Source organism: Saccopteryx leptura, chromosome 5 (assembly GCF_036850995.1).
Source record: "Saccopteryx leptura isolate mSacLep1 chromosome 5, mSacLep1_pri_phased_curated, whole genome shotgun sequence".
NCBI classification, from domain to species: Eukaryota; Metazoa; Chordata; class Mammalia; order Chiroptera; family Emballonuridae; genus Saccopteryx; species Saccopteryx leptura.
Genome location: NC_089507.1, coordinates 186,116,750 through 186,136,917, shown reverse-complemented (window position 1 = coordinate 186,136,917; position 20,168 = coordinate 186,116,750). Strand labels below are relative to the sequence as shown.

The 20,168-nt window shown below is 41.6% G+C and overlaps 1 protein-coding gene across 1 annotated transcript in view; it reads left to right on the top strand.

The window, feature by feature from the left end:
- Window positions 1-18,181, top strand: part of SPTLC3 (serine palmitoyltransferase long chain base subunit 3) — a 158,504-nt gene extending 140,323 nt beyond the window's left edge. The window contains exons 10-12 of the mRNA XM_066387135.1: window positions 9,732-9,867; window positions 15,333-15,462; window positions 17,063-18,181. Coding sequence (XP_066243232.1) covers window positions 9,732-9,867; window positions 15,333-15,462; window positions 17,063-17,176 — 380 coding nt within the window. The 3' untranslated portion in view covers window positions 17,177-18,181. The remainder of the gene's footprint in view (window positions 1-9,731; window positions 9,868-15,332; window positions 15,463-17,062) is intronic.
- The last annotated feature ends 1,987 nt before the right edge of the window (window positions 18,182-20,168 follow it).

Below are 20,168 nucleotides of genomic sequence, written 5' to 3'. Positions count from 1 at the left end.
AACCCTTGTGCATTGTTGGTGAGAATGAAGATTGGTGCAGCCTCTGTGGAAAGCAGTATGAAGTTATCTCAGCCGTATTATCTTTGTAGAATCAAAAGCACCACAATATAATTTGTGACTTGGAGTGATGGTTCTTAACTGGGTGCACACCAGTTTCTCAGAGTTTTGCTAGAAGGTCCACACCAGTTTTTCTGGATCAGAATCTCTACAGAGAGGGCCTTACTGTGTGTATCCTAGAAAAAGAATCCAGATGACTCTGTGTTCTCCTGCTGAAGAATCGCTGATTTTCAAGTTTCCCAGAAGACTCTAGCCCTGCAAATTACCCCATTTAATGTGCAAAACTTCATAAATGCTGACTTTTGAAGATACTGCTCTCTATTTCATGCATGTTAAAATTAAATCATTATTCATTCTGGAAATATTCATGAAGTACTAGCACGTGAAAAGCCTGCTCACTCCCTTGATAGCTGTCTATGGCTCTTCTTTTCTGTTGTATATTATCTGATACCTGCTGTCTCCACCAGTAAGTCATTCCTTTGTAAACAGCCTCGGGGTGTTTTCATCTTCTGCCCCAGCTGGCCTGGCTCTTGTGCATAGTGAGTGCTTTTCATTTGTGAAATGTATGAATCCATGAATCATGGAATTCGCACCTCATCAGGAATGAGTTTGCCAGCTTCTTTCCAGAGAGCAGATTTTGATAGACTCAGAGGCACAGCTCATTTCCGGGTCAGCTGGGTAACGCATTAATGATCTCCCAGCCTCAGTTTCCTCATCTGGAAAGGGGGCCCAAACACACCCTGCTCAGCAGGGTGCACAGGTGATGTACATCCGTGCCCCTCCTTGTGGATTAAACCGCTGACGGTCTATTTGAGCAGTGGAGTGTGGGGGTTGGGTTGGAGGAGGTGGTGTCTTCCCGGGGCCCTTGAAATCAGGCCATGCAGACAGACGGCTACCCTTGATGTCCGGCCCGCCGGCTCCCGCACGCATTCCACAGGGGCAGGACTGAGCAGCCCGGCGAGTCCTTGGAAAATGTGTATGGGACTATAAAACATGCCGTAACCTTGGAATCTGGACATCAAAAGGCAGAGCTTCAGTGCCTGATAAAAATGTGTGTTGCTCTCAGCCAACCGCTCCGCACACTGTTTTCCCCATCCTACCGGGAAGCTTGTCACTGCTAATGCAATTCTTACGAGTCTTGCCGCCCTGTAGCCTCTTGATCTTTACTGAGATCTCTCTGCCCCTGAGTGTGTTGGAAACAAAATGTCCTGTCTGGTGTCCAGAGCTTAAAATAATAGACGCTGGGTTCCTGCTGCCACGTTGAAACTTTACTCCAAGGTCTCTCTCCAACACCCCCCGCTTCCCACCCCCTTCCCATGTCAGGGGGAGAAGCTAGGCTAACCAGCCAGACAAAGAAGGGGGAAGAGGCAGGGAGATTAGGCATTCTTAGAACACTGCAAGCATTCTTTAATATCAACTTGGTTTCTCAGTGAGACATGCATGGAAAGCGTCTCCCATCTCCGAAGACAAGGATGCCGGTTTCCATGCAGCGCTTCCTAGGAGCGAGCTTGAGGTCACGAAGTCGGTATTCAGACAGTGGGGTATGCTAAAGAATTTAAGGGGGGAAGGCAGCATGGATTTCTGCATGTGCGTTTTCAGCTCGGAAAATCAAGCAGTGTCGCCCTGTGGCATCTGGGCATATTCATGTTTCCTCTGTGTGAAAGTGAGCTTGCAATGTCTGCAGAAAATAGAGAGAGGCAATGGTGTTGGCTCATGAACTCCTCAAATCTGCCTCTTTTGCTTAGTCTCACAGGGAGAAATGCCTGTCTCTCTTTTTTTTCTTTCTTTCTTTCTTTTTTTTTTTTTTTTTGCATGCTGATGGTTCAACAGAAAAGACGTTTTCCTTCTTTAGCTTCCAACAGGTTATTCTGCGAGTCCCCACTGTCCACAGTTCCTTCTGGCCCTCTGGAGACTGAGTTGTCCCAAACATATTTTTGGAAAGGCCACAGATGATTGTTTTTATTAGGGGACTGCAAAGCTTTGTAGTGGGATGCTTTGTGTTTTATTTGTTTTCCTTCCCCTGCCCCAGCTGTTTTTGTTTTAACAGCATTGGAGGGAAGGTTAAAGTAGCCGTGCCCTCTGTGAACCTAGCCCGTCTCTCCAGGCGGCCGAGCTCAAAATCTGAATGGACGGAATAGTGGCATACCGGTCACCCACCCAGACAGGCTCATCCCGACTTCATCCACCCTCCACGCTCATGAGAGGGGTGAGGCTGACACTGGGGCCGACCTCACGCTAAGTGAGCACTTCGGAAGAGATAGCTATCAGGGGAGCAGGTCACCCCACAGTACTACTATCTGAGTGCCCACGCACTCAGTAACTGCTGGGATGTTGTCTTGCCCAATGACAGGCTATGACAGAAACCCGTATTTTACTCTCTGTGTCCAACCAGGGAGCATGATGCAGCCAGGACACAAGCAGCATCTCACACCGCCATGCACGCCCTGAGGGGTGAGCCAGAATGGCAGTTATTTCGGAGACATCTGAGTCTCCATGGCTGAACCTTGTGAAACCCAAAACTCATGCCTGGTCCCATCCCAAGAGAACCTCTTTTAAATGGTCTGGGATGCAGGCTGGGTATGGGCTTTTGCCAAGCTCTCCAACTGATTCTGAGGTGGCACCCAGGCTGCTGATAATGGTTGCCTTATGAAAAAGGTAATAACCTTTCAAGCAACCTATTGTATGCCAGTCACAGTGCTAAGCACTTTCTCTGCTTTAACCCCTTTATTTCCTCCAACTTTCCTTGGAGATGAGCTTATTTATCTCTATTTTACAGGTAAAAATGAGGTTTTAAGACCTTAGGTTGTCCAGGTATAGTTTGATTCTCAGACCATTTAACTCCAAAAGCTGTCCTTTTCTACTCACCAGCCTCTTCAGAGAACCCAGAAGATAGCAAAATAAAACACAGATAAACTCTCTAGAACCCTACATAAGAGATCAGCTCATTCACTTATTTATATGCTCCAGGACATTCCCTGTCTTCTGCAGAATAGGTGGGAGGAGGATCAGAAATTAATGATGGACTTTGCGTGTCATGAGGGGAACATGACTGCAATGGCCAGTCTCCATGTCATCTTGGCATGGCTGTCCCTGTACAAAAGGACAAGTACTAAAAATCCCTTCTACTTTTACAAAGCACTCTCCAAGCAAGGATCTCAGAGCACATCGTAATTAATAAAATCACCCACATCCTGTCTAGATGAGTAGCATTTTATATGTACAAATTCCTCTCTGCCCCCGGGCCCTCCAAGAGTAGGAGAATGTTTCCAATTTTAAAGAGTGAGCAATAGAGTAATTGAAAGGAGCTGTATCTTGGCCAACTCAAAAGACCTCAAAGGCATTTATAGTGACCTATACGAGAAAACATGGTGACCACAAAGTGTGTCATAATGGCTTTTAATCCGTGCTTTGCTAACTGGTTCAAAGATAGGAAAGATAGGGCAAGAATAAAACATTCAGTTCTTAAGAGTCAGCTACCCCTGGGATTGATATTCTGATCTGTTCGGTCAACTCTCCAAAGGCTCTACAAGGAATAAAGTGATGGCATTAGCTGATGATTCAGTTACTTGGGTTAATCAAGGCAGAGGAGACAGACAGGGCCAATTAAAGTAACTGGGCAGCCCAATGATAGATGATTCATTATGGGCAAGTGCAAAGATAATGCCATTGGGAGAAGCAATTTAAGTCATTCATGCACTTCCAGGTCAGGAAATCCTTCTAGTCTTTGAGGGGGATCATTTAGGAATGACCAGACCTACTCCAATGAAGCCATCTATTCATTGTGCAACTAACGATCAAGAAAAGAACTGAACGCGCAAGGGGACAGGCCATATGGAATATATAAATATTTTGGTGGCTGGGATATGTATCTGCCATTTCAGTCACCTTTTTAAAAACAAGTCTTACTCCATCCCTCTTTTCTTTTCCTTCCCTGTTCACAATCTCCCAACTCCTTATTCTCTCATCTCACTAAATACACAGATTCAATGTAAGGATGAAATAGTTTTAAAAAGAAAAACAAATACTCTCCTTTCTAATTTTTAGATCTTTCCTTCACATAGGTTGCTCTCTCTCTATATGACAAGGTTCCAAGGGATGTTTTAGCATGTTAAAAAACAGATGGGGTTTTTTTGGTTTGTTTGTTTTTTGTTTTTTTTAAGCACCAAGAAAGCTGTGTCTATAAAATTTATACAAGTGGGTCTATGTCTCTCTGAACTCCTTACTTGTATTCAAGTTTTAAAATGAGAAATTTAGGGTGGGAGAGGTGTATCTTTTTTTGAAAAAAAAAAAAAAGACAGTGGGTGAGGAAACAAAAGCATATATGAGTTAAAGTAAACCATACTCGCAACTACTTGTTTTTTGGTTTGTTTGTTTTTCTGTATTTTTCTGAAATTAGAGGCGGGGAGGCAGTCAGACAGAATCCTGCATGCACCCGCCTGGGATCCACCCAGCATGCCCACCAGGAGACAATGCTCTGCTCATCTGGGGCATTGCTCTGCTGTGGCCAGAGCCATTCTAGCACCTGAGGCAGAGGCTATGGAGCCATCCTCAGCGCTCGGGCCAACTTTGCTCCAATGGAGCCTTGGCTGTGAGAGGGGAAGACAGAGATAGAGAAGAAGGAGAGAGGGAAAGGTGGAGAAGCAGATGGGTGCTTCTCCTTTGTGCCCTGACCAGGAATTGAACCCAGGACTTCCACATGCAGGGCTGATGCTCTACTGCTGAGCCAACTGGCCAGGGCCTCAACTACTTGTTTTTTAAAACCAAAATCCCAATAAGGAACCTAAAAGTAAAGGTTATCAATGATGGGTACATTGATAAATCCAATGAACACTGTTGGGCAGATGAACATCAAAAAAAAGGAAGGGATATAAATTTGTGATTTTCACATTGGGAGGCTGCCTAGGCACCCACCTTAGAGAGAACCCTGATTACAAGTGTCATTTTAACAACAAGTTTGCTGAACTCAACAAAAAGTTTGGTATCAGTTCTGTCAAATTGGTGCAAACTGGCTGCATACCACCTCCCTCCCTCCTTCCCTCCCTCCCTTCCTTCCTTCCTTCCTTCCTTCCTTCCTTCCTTCCTTCCTTCCTTCCTTCCTTCCTTCCTTCCTTCCTTCCTTCCTTCCTATAGATATGGCTCTAGATTGTGCCTTGCCAGCAGGTTAAGCAGTGAACACCTCCTGCTCAGCATCCTTCCTCCAGGGGACCATGATGTTCAGGGTGATTTTGCCCTGCCTTTCCATTTTGCTACAAAGGTAGCATGTGATCAAGCCCTGGCCAATTAGACTACTTCATTTCCATAGGTGAAAAAAATTGCAAGTGAGGATGCCAATCAAGAAGCAATATGGAAATATCTTAAATAACAGTTTTATTATTTTTGGTCAGGTACTATTTAATATTATTATTAATATTTTAAAATTCTTTTATAACATTTTCTAGTTTTGTGTGCCTCTTTATTGTTCTTTTTTTATTAATTTTAATGGATGACATTGACAAATCAGGGTACATATGTTTAGAGAAAACATCTCCAGGTCATTCTGACATTTGATTATGTTGTATACCCATCACCCAAAGTCAAATGGTCTTCTGTCACCTTTTATTTGGTTTCCTTTGTGCCCCTCTCCTCCCCCACCACCTCTCTCTTCTCCCTTTCCCTCCCCCTGGTAACCACCACACTCTTGTCCACGTCCATGAGTCTCATTTTTGTGTCCCATCTATGTATGCAATCATACAGTTCTTAGTTTTTTCTGAATTACTTATTTCACTCAGTATAATGTTATCAAGGTCCATCCATGTTGTTGTAAATGATCGATGTCATCATTTCTTATGGCTGAGTAGTATTCCATAGTATATATGTACCAAAGCTTTTTAATCCATTCATCCACTGACTGACATTTGGGCTGTTTCCAGATCTTCGTTATTGTGAACAATGCTGCCATAAACATGGGGGTGCATTTCTCCTTTTGGAACAGTGTTATGGTGTTCTTAGGGTATATTCCTAAAAGTGGGATAGCTGGGTCAAAAGGCAGTTTGATTTTTAATTTTTTGAAAAATCTTCATACTGTTTTCCACAGTGGCTGCACCAGTCTGCATTCCCACCAGCAGTGCAGGAGGGTTCCCTTTTCTCCATATCCTCGCCAGCACTTATTCTGTGTTGTTTTGTTGATGAGCGCCATTCTGACTGCTATGAGGTGATATCTCATTGTGGTTTTAATTTGCATTTTTCTAATGATTAGTGATGTTGAACATTTTTTCATATGCCTATTGGCCATCTGTATGTCCTCTTTGGAGAAGTGTCAATTCATTTCTTTTACCCATTTTTTGATTGGATTGTCTATCATCCTGGTGTTGAGTCTTACAAGTTCTTTATAAATTTTGGTTATTAACCCCTTATCAGACATATTGTTGAACATGTTCTCCCATTGTGTAGTTTGTCTTTTTATTCTGTTCTTATTGTCTTTAGCTGTGCAAAAGCTTTTTAGTTTGATATAGTCCCATTTTTTTATCCTCTTTTATTTCACTTGCCCGTGGAGATAAATCAGCAAATATATTGCTGCGAGAGATGTCAGAGAGCTTACTGCCTATGTTTTCTTCCAAGATGCTTATGGTTTCACGACTTACATTTAAGTCTTTTATCCATTTTGAGTTTATTTTTGTGAATGGTGTAAGTTGGTGTAAGGCTTTTTCCTGCCTCAATTTAGGAAAGTTTTCAGCTATGATTTGGTTGAACAAAGTTTCTATCCCTTGTTCTTTCTCTTCTTCTTCAGGAACCCCTATGATGCGGTTGTTATTTCTCTTCATGTTGTCACAGAGCTCTCTCAGAGTTTCCTCAGACTTTTTGAGTCTCTTTTTTTTTTTCTGCTCTGCTTCCATGCCTTTGTTTATCTTGTCCTCTAACTTGCTGATTCGATCCTCAGTTTTATCCATCCTGCTTTTAATTCCTTCCATTGTGGTCTTCAATTCTAATATTGTATTTGTCATTTCTGGCTGATTCTTTTTTATTATTTCAATTTCCTTTTTTATATTTGCTATCTCTTTATTTAGGTGTTCATAGTGACCATCTATTTTTGTTCTAAGCTCTTTGAACATCCTAACAATCATTATTTTAAACTCTGCATCCAGTAATTTGGTTATATCTGACTCATTCAGATCCTTCTCTGGGGATTTCTCTTGATTCATTTGGGTTGCATTTCTCTGCCTGCCCATTTTGTCTTTGTATATGAAGGATTTGGCCTCTGGAGTCCAATGGGTGTTGCCTCTATGTTCCCTAGGTGTGGTCTGTCTGCAGGCCCACCACTCCCTCTGTCACTGCCTAGGGCATTGGCATATGGGCGTTGCCGGTGCCGGCCTGCTGCAGCTGTCCCTGCGATTTCCGCTTCTCCTCCACAGAGGGGCTGTGTTCACGTGTCTGGCTCTACAAACCTCAGTGGGTCTCAGCTTTCACCCCACCCCTGCAGGTGAGATGCATGCCGGGCACAGACCACAAGCCTCAGCACCAATGGCAGGGATAAGCACCTTTGCTCAGCTGCAGGTCTCCGCCTGTTCCCAGGTTTCTGCCCCGCCCCACGGTCAGAGCTGGCTCACACGGGGGGGCCACAAGCCTCGGCTCTGCAGGCTGGGTGGGGCTGTGGGCATGCGCTCAGCTGCAGATCTCAGCCTTTTCCCAGGCTTTCACCCTGCCCCCACAGGCAGAGCCTTTATTGTTTTTATTTAAGTATTAAATGCATGAAATAAACTACCTTTTGGTATATAATTTTTTATATACTTACAATGATCATTAGTGCAGAGACCAGTTGTTAAATTATTTGGATCACACCACTGAGTAAAAGACACATTTACTGAATGTTTTACCCATTTGAAATCTATAGGAACCCAGGAGTGATGCTCAAATTATTGAATCACTGGTAGTGCTACAGCTCTAATCAGTTTGAATGGACACCTGACCAATTAGAATGGAGGTCAATGGTAGCAGCACATTCTTGCTGAATAGTAACCTTGCTTCAGATGCAAATATTGGACTGATTTCCATGAGACTTCAACATCCAATCTTTTTTTTTATCTTATTTTTATTAATTTTAATGCAGTGACATTGATAAATCAGGGTACATATGTTCCGAGAAAACATCTCCAGATTATTTTGACCTTTGATTATGCTGCATACCCCTCACTCAAAGTCAAATCGTCCTCCGTCACCTTCTATCTGGTTTTCTTTGTGCCCCTACCCTACCCCCACTCCCTCCCTCTCCTTCCTCGCCCCTTCCCTACCCCTCATAGATGGGACATAAAAATGAGACTCAGAGACATGGACAAGAATGTAATGGTAACACTCAATCTTATTCAACCTTCTTTATTGAGGATTACACTGACTAGTTGTGACTGATTTGCTGACTTTCCTGATTAGAAGCAGGATTGGAATAGACAGATATCTTTTTTTTTTTTTTTGTATGTGTGACAGAGACACAGAGAGAGAGTCAGATAGGGACAGACAGACAGTAATGGAGAGAGATGAGAAGCATCAATTCTTCATTGCAGCTTTGTTAGTTGTTCATTGACTACTTTCTCATATATGCCTTAACCAGGGGGCTACAGCAGAGCAAGTGATCCCTTGCTCAAGCTAGTGACCTTGGGCTTCAAGCCAGCGACCTTTGGCTCAAGCCCGTGGCCATGGGGTCATGTCTATGATCCCACGCTCAAGCCAGCGATCCCACACTCAAGCTGGTGAGCCCATGCTCAAGCCGGTAACCTTGGGGTTTTGAACCTGGGTCCTCTGTGTCCCAGTCTGACACTCTATCCACTGCACCACCACCTAGTCAGGCAATAGATGTCTTTAGAACTCTTTCTGCTTTTTAATTCTATTGTTGTCTCAAATGTATAACCTCCCCACTGGACACATGCTAAGGAGAGAGGATAAGTTTAGATCACAAGCACCAAAAACCTGCAAATGGACTCATGTACCTTGGCTTGATACAGTATGGGTCAACACTGTCATTTTTTTCTGCTTGGGGAAAGGCCCCCTCTCCCCTTCCTTTTATTGCTCTATAGCCACCAAATACCTCACAAAACAGTCCTGGTTTCAGCTGGGTCTATCTCATCCAGAAATATGCTACCCCTTCAAAATCAGATTGGGTGAAATGTTCTTTAATTAGAGACTTAAATGAAGGGAAATTTAATGGGCCAGTTTACCTTGACTAAAAATCCTCTATCCACCACTAGCATGATATTGTGTGTGTATGTGTGTATATATCTGTGTGTGTCTGTGTGTGTGCATCTTCTATTGACAGTCCTTTTCTTGAGCTAATGTTTTTTAAAGTAGTTAGTATAGAGTGAATACAGAATAACTATCTAGTCAATGATAATTCATCTCCTTCCTTTCCGCTAGAAACCTTCCCCGCCACCCCACCCCACCATAGTCCTGCACCCAAGCTGACCTTTAGTTGTTAACAGTACCTGACTTCGCCATTGCCCCTAGATCCCATCTTCTGGGTACAGGGCAGTTCCCAGGCATCAGTGCCCACACCTGCTCACCAGGAGACACATTCCTGTTCTGCTTCTACTTCCTCCCAACTAACACTGCAGGTCTGAAGAAAGACTTAAGGATGCTTGCCAACCCAGTCTGACCTTTGCTTCCCTCTTCCTGGTGTGTGAATTGATGGATTTCATGCCTTCTTCTTCCAGGGTTAAAAAGAGTACGACAACTTGCAAAAAACACAAGATACTTCAGACAGAGACTGAACAAAATGGGATTCATCATCTATGGCAACGAGGAATCTCCCGTAGTCCCCCTGCTCCTCTACATGCCTGGTAAAGTAGCGTGAGTATCCAACGGACTCTCAGAGTAACACCTAAGCCCCAAGGTGATCTGAGGAGAGTATTGCTTCTGGCACTGTGAGGCTCTTGCGGCATGCGCATTAGATCATGCACTCTGAACACATGCTAAGTTCAGAATTCACTTGGAGAGCTTCTCAGAAGCTACATGGCAGCCCGTTAGCAGGGTCTTTTCACAGATGCAAAGGCCCACCATTTTCAAGCTCTGTGAGTTTAGGGAAATTACTTACCCCCTGAAGTCTCAACAGGAAATGAAGGATGATCCTGAACATCCTCCTCCCTAAGGCTTTTTCAGGGAGAACTTCTGGAGGCCATTCCTACTAATATTTAAATACAACCTTACCAGGCTCTGTGCTTTCTCCCATTGAACTCTTATGGCCATACTCAGAAGATGGCAGCCTCACATCAAGTGTGGGGAAACTGAGGCTGAGAGCAGTTAAGCAGCTCACTCAAAGCCACACTTCTCAAGCATTTGTAAAACCAACAAACCAACCCAAATCTAGGCTTGCTCCAAAAGCTCATGCTTTTAACACCGAATGTTAATGCCTCTCCAGTGAGATTCTCTGGAGTTCTTCTGCATTGATCGCTACTCTGAAATTGAGCATTAGTGACAACTGCATGAAGAGAAAAGAAAATGTCTTGTTCTCAGTATGTCATAGACAATTTTATATATGAGCCAATCTCCAACCTGCTAGGGACTAATTATTACCTCTGTTATTAAAAGAAAGTTAATTAAAATTCTTTCTAAATATAAAATGCTTATTTTTATGTTTGGCCAACCCCATAGTGGAAGGTAATAGTCAACATTTATTTATGATATTTTAGAGGTCCTAACTCTCTTTTGACATAACCCCCTTGTTGGAACTCTCTGTTTGGCTCTCTAACATTCTGACAGAGCATTAGAGGTACAGAAACATGGTTCAGAGTTATTTGTTGAGATCTCATGATGGGTAAGAGTGAGTTCATAGTTCCCAAAAGATTGATTCTTTGGAGTAATGTTTTTGTGTCGTTTCAGCACAGTGAAATCCCAAGCAGTTAAAACATATGTATGAGTGGTTGGTGTGCCACCGCTCTCCCACCAATTGGCCTTTTGTTCACAAGTCTGGGTTCGGATAGCAATGCCTGCAGTGCCTAAGGAAAGGTCCCACGGGATACTTCTCTGGGCTGATGGCAGGGAGGGGTGGCAATGATGACTCAAAGCAGCAGATAATCCAAAACTCTTTACCATCTGATTTTGAAAGGCACAAAAGAAAGCCTACATTTATTCAGAGTGGTTGGGGAAATGGTATTTTCTGGAAGACAGACTCCACATTTAGCTCCTGTCTGTTTAATATTTTATCATTAGCGCAAATGAAGACATTAAATATCAACTTTAGTTTTTTAGAGTGTGACATGCACAACGCTGACAGGTGACAGTGGGGTGTGCTAGATAGTCCTCACTTTGTCAATGAAAGCTGGAATTAAAATCTCAACAGGTTGGGAAATGGAGTGATCTAAAGAGAAGAGGCCATAAAGAGTAAACAAGAATGCATTTAAATTCAAGAACTCAACTGTAAAATAACAGAAAAAGAGTTTCCCTCGTCCTGTCCTAAATGGACATCACTAAACATGAAAAAGAAAATAGAGCTGAGTAGAAGGTGTCATGTACAAGCTATGCTCCATGGTGTAGTGAGATGTTTGGAGTGAAAAAGAATTTTGACTCTGCCTCTTCCTAGCTGGGGAAATCTTGGACAAGTTACCCAACCTTCTGATGTCCCAGCTGTTTTCATTTTTGAAAAGAGAAATAATAATACCTATTTCATATGGCCATTGTGAAGATCAAACAAGATGAGGTCTATCGGCCTTGGCATTGACTCTTATAAAGAAGCTACTCAGTGTTGAATATTATTATTAATTGTACTAATAATATGTATAAAGTACCTAACATAGTGTTTGGTATACTGTAAGCACTCCATCAGTGGCAGCCTTTATTATTACAACTACTTTTAACTCTGCTACAATGATGATTATTACTAGTTTCAACTGAGTGTAACATTGAGTCACCATTGTTGCATGGCTCTTCATAATAATTTTAGCACTCTTTAGTTACATTAGTAAAAATAGAAATTCTAGGAGATAGTAGATACTGCAATATTCTGCATCAATTATGCTATATTGAACACTGGAGGATATGTCAAACTATCTAATGCCTTCCAATTTAAGATGAGGAGCTAACATTACTAAATGCTAATTATGTGTTACTTAAGTCTCTTGGACCCAGTGATCATTTATTAAGGGTAGGACACTTAGTCCTAGATTACAAATGAGGACACCAAGATTTACAAAAGTCAAACTACTTTCTAAGGGTCACTCAGGTTGAAGGTAGTAAGTAGTAGAGCATAGAGTTCAAAGCCAGTTCCATTTGCTCCTAAACCAGAGCTGTATTTGGTCCACAGCACAGCTTCTAGAGCTTTAGTCTGTAGGGGAGGAAAATGTACATCTCATTAAAGCAATGAGGGGTATAAGTTTAATCCGCTTTAATGTCATCTTTGGTGAACCAAAGGCACCAATCACTACAATAGGGAGAAAAAAAAAACAAAACAACTCTAATTGTTTGGATTGTCTAAGGAAACTTAGAGAAGGTTAGTTGCAAAAGGTCCTATCTGCCATTAGCGGGAGTTCCTAGCAAGAGCATACCCTGCCACTTGGCCTGGTTTCATTCTCTGACATTTCTTCCATGAAAAGTTTATAAAGAGAAAATCTACATTAACTCCTTGGAGACAAGGAGTTGATTACATAAGCCAGTGTATGAGCCCTTCTTTCATTTGCTCACTTTAAAACATTTGATTTCATTAAAGAACTGCAGAATGAAAATATAATCTCTAGCCAGTTAAACTTTTGAAAAAAAAGTCCTGTTGCAACTGTACCACTGGAATCTTCTAAGGAGCTCAGTATTATGTGATTTCACTCATTAAAGACGCACTTCAATAATCAAGAATGTAGTGGGGTGGGGGGAGAGGAGGGAGGAGAGAATGGGAGAGGGGGGAGGGGAGGGTACAAAATAAACTAGATAGAAGGTGACAGAAGACAATTTGACTTTGGGTGATGGGTATGCAACATAATTAAATGTCAAAATAACCTGGAGATGTTTTCTCTGAACATATGTACCCTGATTTATTAATATTACCCCATTAAAATTAATTTTAAAAAAGAAAGAAATACATAAATAAAAAAGAAATCAGTTTGGGGGAAAAAAAAGAATGTATTGTATTTACTGTTAGGTACAGGGTTTACATTCATGGTCCTTGTTACACACTTGAAGATGGTGGGACACAAGATGCTGTGATGCTACATGCAACACATGCTAATTTTATTATTATTATTATTAATTATTATTATTACATAATTGAGTTTCTTTTAGCCTACGCAGCTCTGATTTCCTTTGGGGAGTACAAGCCCAGAGTCTCATTATATAAAATGTTCAGGGCAATTATATGCATTAACTGAAAGAGACGAAATCTAGCAGTGTAAGTTTTTAAGTTCCAAAGTGCTCCAGGGAGGCCTCAGATTAGTCTAATGAATCAACAGTCATACAGTGTGCTGTACATTCTTGGGCAAAACTCCCTTCCTCTGCTACAAAGGGAAGCACGCAGACAGTGAAACGCTCCTTTGGGAGTCCCAACCCCTGGCCTGAGATCATGGGTCAGGCAGTCTGTCCTCTTGCAATAAAAGCACTTGACTTGTTTCACAGGCAATTATGAGCTCTCATCCTGTGTAGTTCCGTGGGCAGCCTTCCATAGGGTGATCAAGAAAGAGAAAGAACAGCCTCTGTTTTCAAGCTTTCTCCACGAGAAAGCTTCATCTCCTTGTAACCTTCCCAGTCCAAATCAAAGGGTGAATCTTGCCTTACCCAAGCCAGGGGGCCAGAGAGGCTATGTGTTCAGTAGGTCTTGTTATCTCGACCACATCGTTTATAACGGGCATGCGGCAGCAAAGAGGCAGACAGCTAAAGAGCAAGAGGAATGAATGAATGAGCAGGCTTGCTCTCACATCTGGTTCAAGAATTCATCCTGAGTTATGACTGGAAGCTTTAGCTGAAAGATGCTGTCAGCTTCCAGCCTAAAATAAGACACCAGCAACCTCTTAATGCTAAGAACAGACCTGAGGCATTTACCTCACTCAGTAATTCAAGTTTCATGCAGAAAAACAACAGAGTGTAAGGGGGAAAGATTCACTTGGGGCATGTCTTTGTCTGACATTGGCTCTTGGCACAAGAAATGTACAGACTTTGACAGCTTGATATTCTGGAATTGTTACTGAGGTTAGTTGTGGAAAGGAGACTAGATGCAGTTAAGGGGAAGAATTCACAGCTTTCAAAGGTTTTACCCTGCCTCAGAAAGCTTTGCAGTTATGGAACTTACATTCTACGAGCTTCATTTACTGGCCTGCCTCCCTCTGCCTGCACATTCTCTCCCGTCTCCCTCTCGCCCCACTCCCCTTTTAACCAGCCAATGAATTTATTATCCCTGAATGTATCTGGGTGTGTTCATTCACACATGAAGAAATGAGGAGACCCTTGCTATTTCCTCTCTCTCGTTCAATGGAAAATAAATCTTCAGCTCTGGAGTAAGAATATGGCTTGGGGCTGGCTCCTGCAGACCCTTAGATTCTGGTCCTCAAATTAAACTCATTAAGTATAGACTTCTAGAAATTTTTATACCATATTATTGGTGTTAGGTTTTTAATCATATAGATGTGCATTTACTATATATTCTTTCTTTTTTTGCGGCAGAGACAGAGAGAGTCAGAGAGAGGGTCAGATAGGGACAGACAGACAGGAAGGGGCAGAGATGAGAAACATCAATTCTTCATTGCGGCTCCTTAGTTGTTCATTGATTGATTTCTCATATGTGCCTTGACCGAAGAGGCTACAGCAGACCTAGTGCCCCTTGCTCGAGCCAGCGACCTTGGGCTCAAGCTGGTGAGCCTTGCTCAAACCAGATGAGCCTGCACTCAAGCTGGCGACCTAGAAGTCTTGAACCTGGGTCCTCCACATCTCAGTCCGATGCTCTATCCACTGCTCCACCGCCTGGTCAGGCTATATATATTCTTTCTTTATGTAATTGCACTCTGTTAGCTGTTTGGTTTTTATTCCTAGGAATCCTGCAGATTTAATATTAACACAGAGTTGTTAAATCAGGGTCACATACATCAGTGTTTTCTGCTCTATATCAGAGAGTCGGTACCCAAGATTGTTTAATGAGCATGCCAGGTCTTATAATATACAGTCAGTTAGAGGTGACATCAAATGATTGCCCTATTTCTCTTTGAACTGTATTTGACAGATGTTTAATAACTTCAATCATCTTGTACTAATTGTTATTTTTTTTAAAAGACAATTAGTCATTACCTTTTTTTTCAGTATGATTTTGTCATCTCTCACTTAACCTCCTCTTTTTGTCTTTTCTTTAGGGCTTTTGCAAGGCATCTACTAAACAGAAAGATCGGGGTGGTGGTCGTTGGATTTCCAGCTACTCCGTTAGCGGAAGCGAGGGCGCGGTTCTGCGTTTCAGCAGCTCATACCCGGGAGATGTTAGACACAGTGAGTACGGCACGGGCCAGTGGGACCTCCAGTACCAGTACCTTGGATTCTGAGCAACTTCTTTTATTGAACTAGCTTAGTGCTCCCTGGGTCCCTCTTGGGAGGTTTAGAAAAATAACATTAATAACACTCAATGCTGAAAAATAAGTATTTGCCAACACTGCCCAACAATGTGATCAACTCAGTAGATAGAAAAGGAAATCAGTTTAGTGAAGACTTGCATCAAGTTAATGCTTTGGTTTTATAGACAGAAGTCTGACCTAGTAGCCAAGTGTTCTGCTATTTACTAGTTCTAAATGCAAAAGCTAATCCAACATGCTATTTCACCATCAACTGCCTGCATTTGTGACACTTTCCATAGCCACCAAATTTATCATAACACATAAGCCAATTAGGCAACATGTTGGAAAAAAAACCAATAAAGACAGATCTATCCTATCAGCCATTTATATGAGGTGTTAATGATTAACAACCGCATTTCATTGTCCTTTGATTTAAATCTTGATGTGAATGAGGGATATCAAAGAACTAAGCCATCTCAATCAGTTTGGAGTTGATAGAACTTTCTTATAATGTCAGTGCAATTTACCAAACACTACTGTCTCTACTATGTAAAAAATCCTGGAGCAACAAAGTCTAAGAGGAGATGCTAATAAGTAAGCAACTAATGATAATACCAAACAGAATAAATTCATCTTGAAAAAGAAATGTAGATGAGTGCAGGACCATGAAGGTGGGATGAGTAAGTATATGTGAAATTACATACGATCATGTATTATATGTACACTATTATATCAATATATGAAGGTGGGAATGACTTCTAAAAGGAGAAAGTCCATAACCCCATTTCACCTTTTTCAAAACATTAGACCCTGCTATTATCATCCCCCTCATTTGCTAGGTTAAGAAAAACGGGCTCAGAAGAGAGTAAAAAGTCATGCCCACTATCATCAGATTAGTGATACACTAACATTATATGTAAAAATTAGATTTTGTATATCCTGGATCTTAGTTATTTAATTTGTAAAATGGGGGATCTATTTACCTACCTAAATTAAGAGATTTGAAACAGATGAGTTCTTGGTTTCTTGTGTTTTTAACTTCTATTATTCTGTGGAACACAGAGAGGACTACTTAAAATCCGGGGGAGGAGGAGACAAGTATGGGAGAGAAAAGAGGAAACTAACCACCTCCCACAATGTTCCGTCTGGTTCTTAGCCAGGTTGATTTTCTGTGTCGTAAAGACATAATCCAAATGTAATCCACAATCTTATTTTTTTTTCTACAAGTTTATCTATGTCATTAAATTTTAAAATACAGATTAAGGGTAAAGCATGGGCCGGATGCTTTTTATTCTTTTCTTCATAACCCCAAAATAAGTTCATTCATAATGTGCAGTAAAGAATATGAAATAAAGTAAATCAGCATCTAACACTTCTCTAGGTCTACCTGAAACACCACACCGGCATAATTTAGATCTTACTTCTTGTCTTTAAAATCAAAGACACTGGCAAAAGGAGAATGTGGCTCTCAGTGAGGCCTGGGAGAGCAGAGCCCTTGGGGATTTAAAGATAACTGATGGAAGACAATCTCTTTACAGGTGCTGGACGCCCTGGATAAAATGGGTGATCTCCTGCAGCTGAAATATTCTCGAAACAGGAAGTCTGCGCGCCCTGAACTCTATGATGAGACAAGCTTTGAACTTGAGGATTAGGTTTCCTGGTCCTGAATGGAACCTAAAGACTTTGCCAGAAAGACCCTCTCCTTGCCTCAAAAGGATTATCAGTAGATTTCTCTCCCTTGCTAAAGACAGTTTGGTTTCCGATCCAGCTTAGTGAACAGAGGGAGACAATGCTGTTCTTAATGTCCTCCCACTCAGGACTACAGAGACAAAAATGGTTTCAGATTTTAAGTTTCTCCTCTCTCAAGTACCCTGCTACAAACACACATACACACGCTCCTTAGAATGTTTTTAATGGCAACGAGCCCGTGTTTTAGTTGCTACTGTGCAGTCTCTTTGGTCCAGACCCTTTCAGGAATTCCAACCAAATGAGAGGGTTTCGATGTTTAATACAGTAGATCTCCCTATATGTTTACTTATTCCATCTCCAGACGTGAGCAAGGGTGGTTGGTGGGCGGTGGCCGACCTCCTCGTTCCCCACGTGAAAGCACTAGCTAGAACTCATTCCCGTCACAGGGAGTTCCAGGCAGGAAGGTAAAGAAATGTTGCTTCTACCATTTGAACCACATTTGGACTTTCTCCAAGGACAAGTGTCAAAAGCCATAGTTAACGTGTCAAGGGAGAGAGCTGAGCTGGCCAGCAGCACCTAGAGACGTCTTTGAAGGAAACTTGCCTTTTCCTCTTGCTGGTCTCCTACAGTTTTACAGCTGAGCTTCTGAGGTTTGGAAAATGCAAAATGTTTGTTTCATAAGGAAGGCGGTAATAGAAAGCAAGCACAAACTAATTTTAGGCCCAGACTAAAGCTGTAAAGTTAGAAGACTCTGAACATTTTTGTTGCTGTGCGCAGTGAATGTTTAGCCTGCACAGCCTCTACAACTTTGAGGAATGAGTTGTCATTTTCCTATTGAATTTCGAGTAAATGGTTAAAATTCAATTTTCTCTTGAGTTGACTCCCAAGACTACAGTTGAAGAATTGGTTCAAAAACATCTAAAAGCAAATTCCATTCAACTTTTTTCAAGACTGACACCCCATTTAGGCCTATTAATGTTAAATAGTACCGTCATCTGCCACATGCACTTCAATTGGTTGCAAGGTGAACTTATACACTATTAGCATCTAACCGTAATTTACTTCAGAGCTTCTCTCTCTCTCTCTCTCTCTCTCTCTCTCTCTCTCTCTCTCTTTCTCCCTGAACACACAGTCCTCTGGAATAGTACCCCTTTGCTAATTGGATCTAGTTGGTATGGAAAAAGCCAGTGGAAAACCTTATCTTTAACAAGCTCCCAGATGGTGCCCAGATTTGGAAACTCTAAAGAGCAGTGGTGACCTTTTAGCAAAGCTTCTGTACTAGTTTGAATGAGTTACAGAACATTCCACTCCATCAAATGACACTATAAACAAATCACTTCAAGAGAGGGTTGACTTTGTGTGACACAGATGGACCCAAGCTTTCATGCTGTGCACTGGAGGTAGAAACTCGATCCAAAGCACCAGTGTTAGGTGGAGCAACGTGCCCTGATACTCAAAACTTATTGAAGGATAAAGGTAATCTCTGTGGAAAGTTTTTTGTGGGGAAATAATAACCTCTAGTAGGTGCAAGAGTTTAAAAGTAGATCATGAACATTTTTCATTTTTAATTAGTGGAAGAGGAGAAGTTCCTCATGAACATTTTTAAAGTATATTAGCTAAAAAGGAGAAAAAGTAGGTTCTGAAAATGCAGTTGCCCCATCCAATGACTGATTTGAATAACTAAATTTCAGTTCTTCTCAATGATCCAGTATAGCATTGCTTGTGCAAAGAAAATAAAATACATATTGTATAAATGTACAAAGACAAGGGAGACATGTAGGTCTTTCCTTTTGAAAATGTGCATTTAAATGAAATCGATTCTAGTTAGTTCTGCAAAGTGCATGAATGTCTTCCATCCTGTAAAACAAGCAGAAGACAAAGAAGGCATCAGTACATTCGGGGCTTCCCTGAGATACAACAAGCAATGAACACCCCCTTCCACTCTGGATAGTTGTGGTCTTCACACCCACCCTTTGACTTTTAGGCCTCTAGAGGAGTGTCTTCATGAGCAGGAATTATTATCATTATTACTTTTATGGAGGATCTTGAATCTAATTCATGATAGGAAACTAATTACCTAGCCACCTGGCATGAGAGGCAGGGGGAGATCTCTATTCATCAAGACCTAAGAGTTCTGGGGCAATTTATTACTCTCTTGGGTACAAGATAAAAGAGCCATCACTGTCAGAGTTTATGGTAAATATACACTTATAAGAACAACTGCAATCCAAGTGGAATGTTTCTTGAGCACATGAGGAGGGATACAGGTTCCACGGGGCTGATAATATAAGGGAATATATTTATATATATCATATAGAATGAGGTTGGTTAAAAGGGTAATTATGAATACTGAGTATTGATCTATTGCTAGATTAATAAAACCATGATTGTAGTCCAATAGGGATTACTGAGCTTCCATAATTATAGCAAAGCCAAAAATGTCTCTTTGGTTTGTCTTTTGGGGGAAAGAGATTTTTTTTAATTTTTATTTATTTTAGTTTAGTGGGGAGAGAGAAAGAGAAGGGGAAGAAGCAGGAAGCATCAACTCCCATATGTGCCTTGACCGGGCAAGCTCAGGGTTTTGAACCGGCAACTTCAGCATTCCAGGTCGACACTTTTTCCACTGCGCCACCATAGGTCAGTCAGGAAAGAGAATTTTCTAACAGAACTATGCTGTGTACCCCCAACCTTCCCATTTGCCAACACACACACACACACACACACACACACACACACACACACACACACTTACTTTTCCTTAACAGAGCAAGTAAGAGTATAAAGGTAAAGAGAAATAATCTGATTGGTTGATAGATAGATGGAAGGTACTGTCCTAAAAATGATCTTCAGGGAAGCAGAAAATAAGGTATCCAGACTATTTTTTTGTTTGTTTGATTGTTTGTTTTTGTATTTTTCTGAAGTTGGAAAGGGGGAGGCAGTCAGACAGATTCCCAC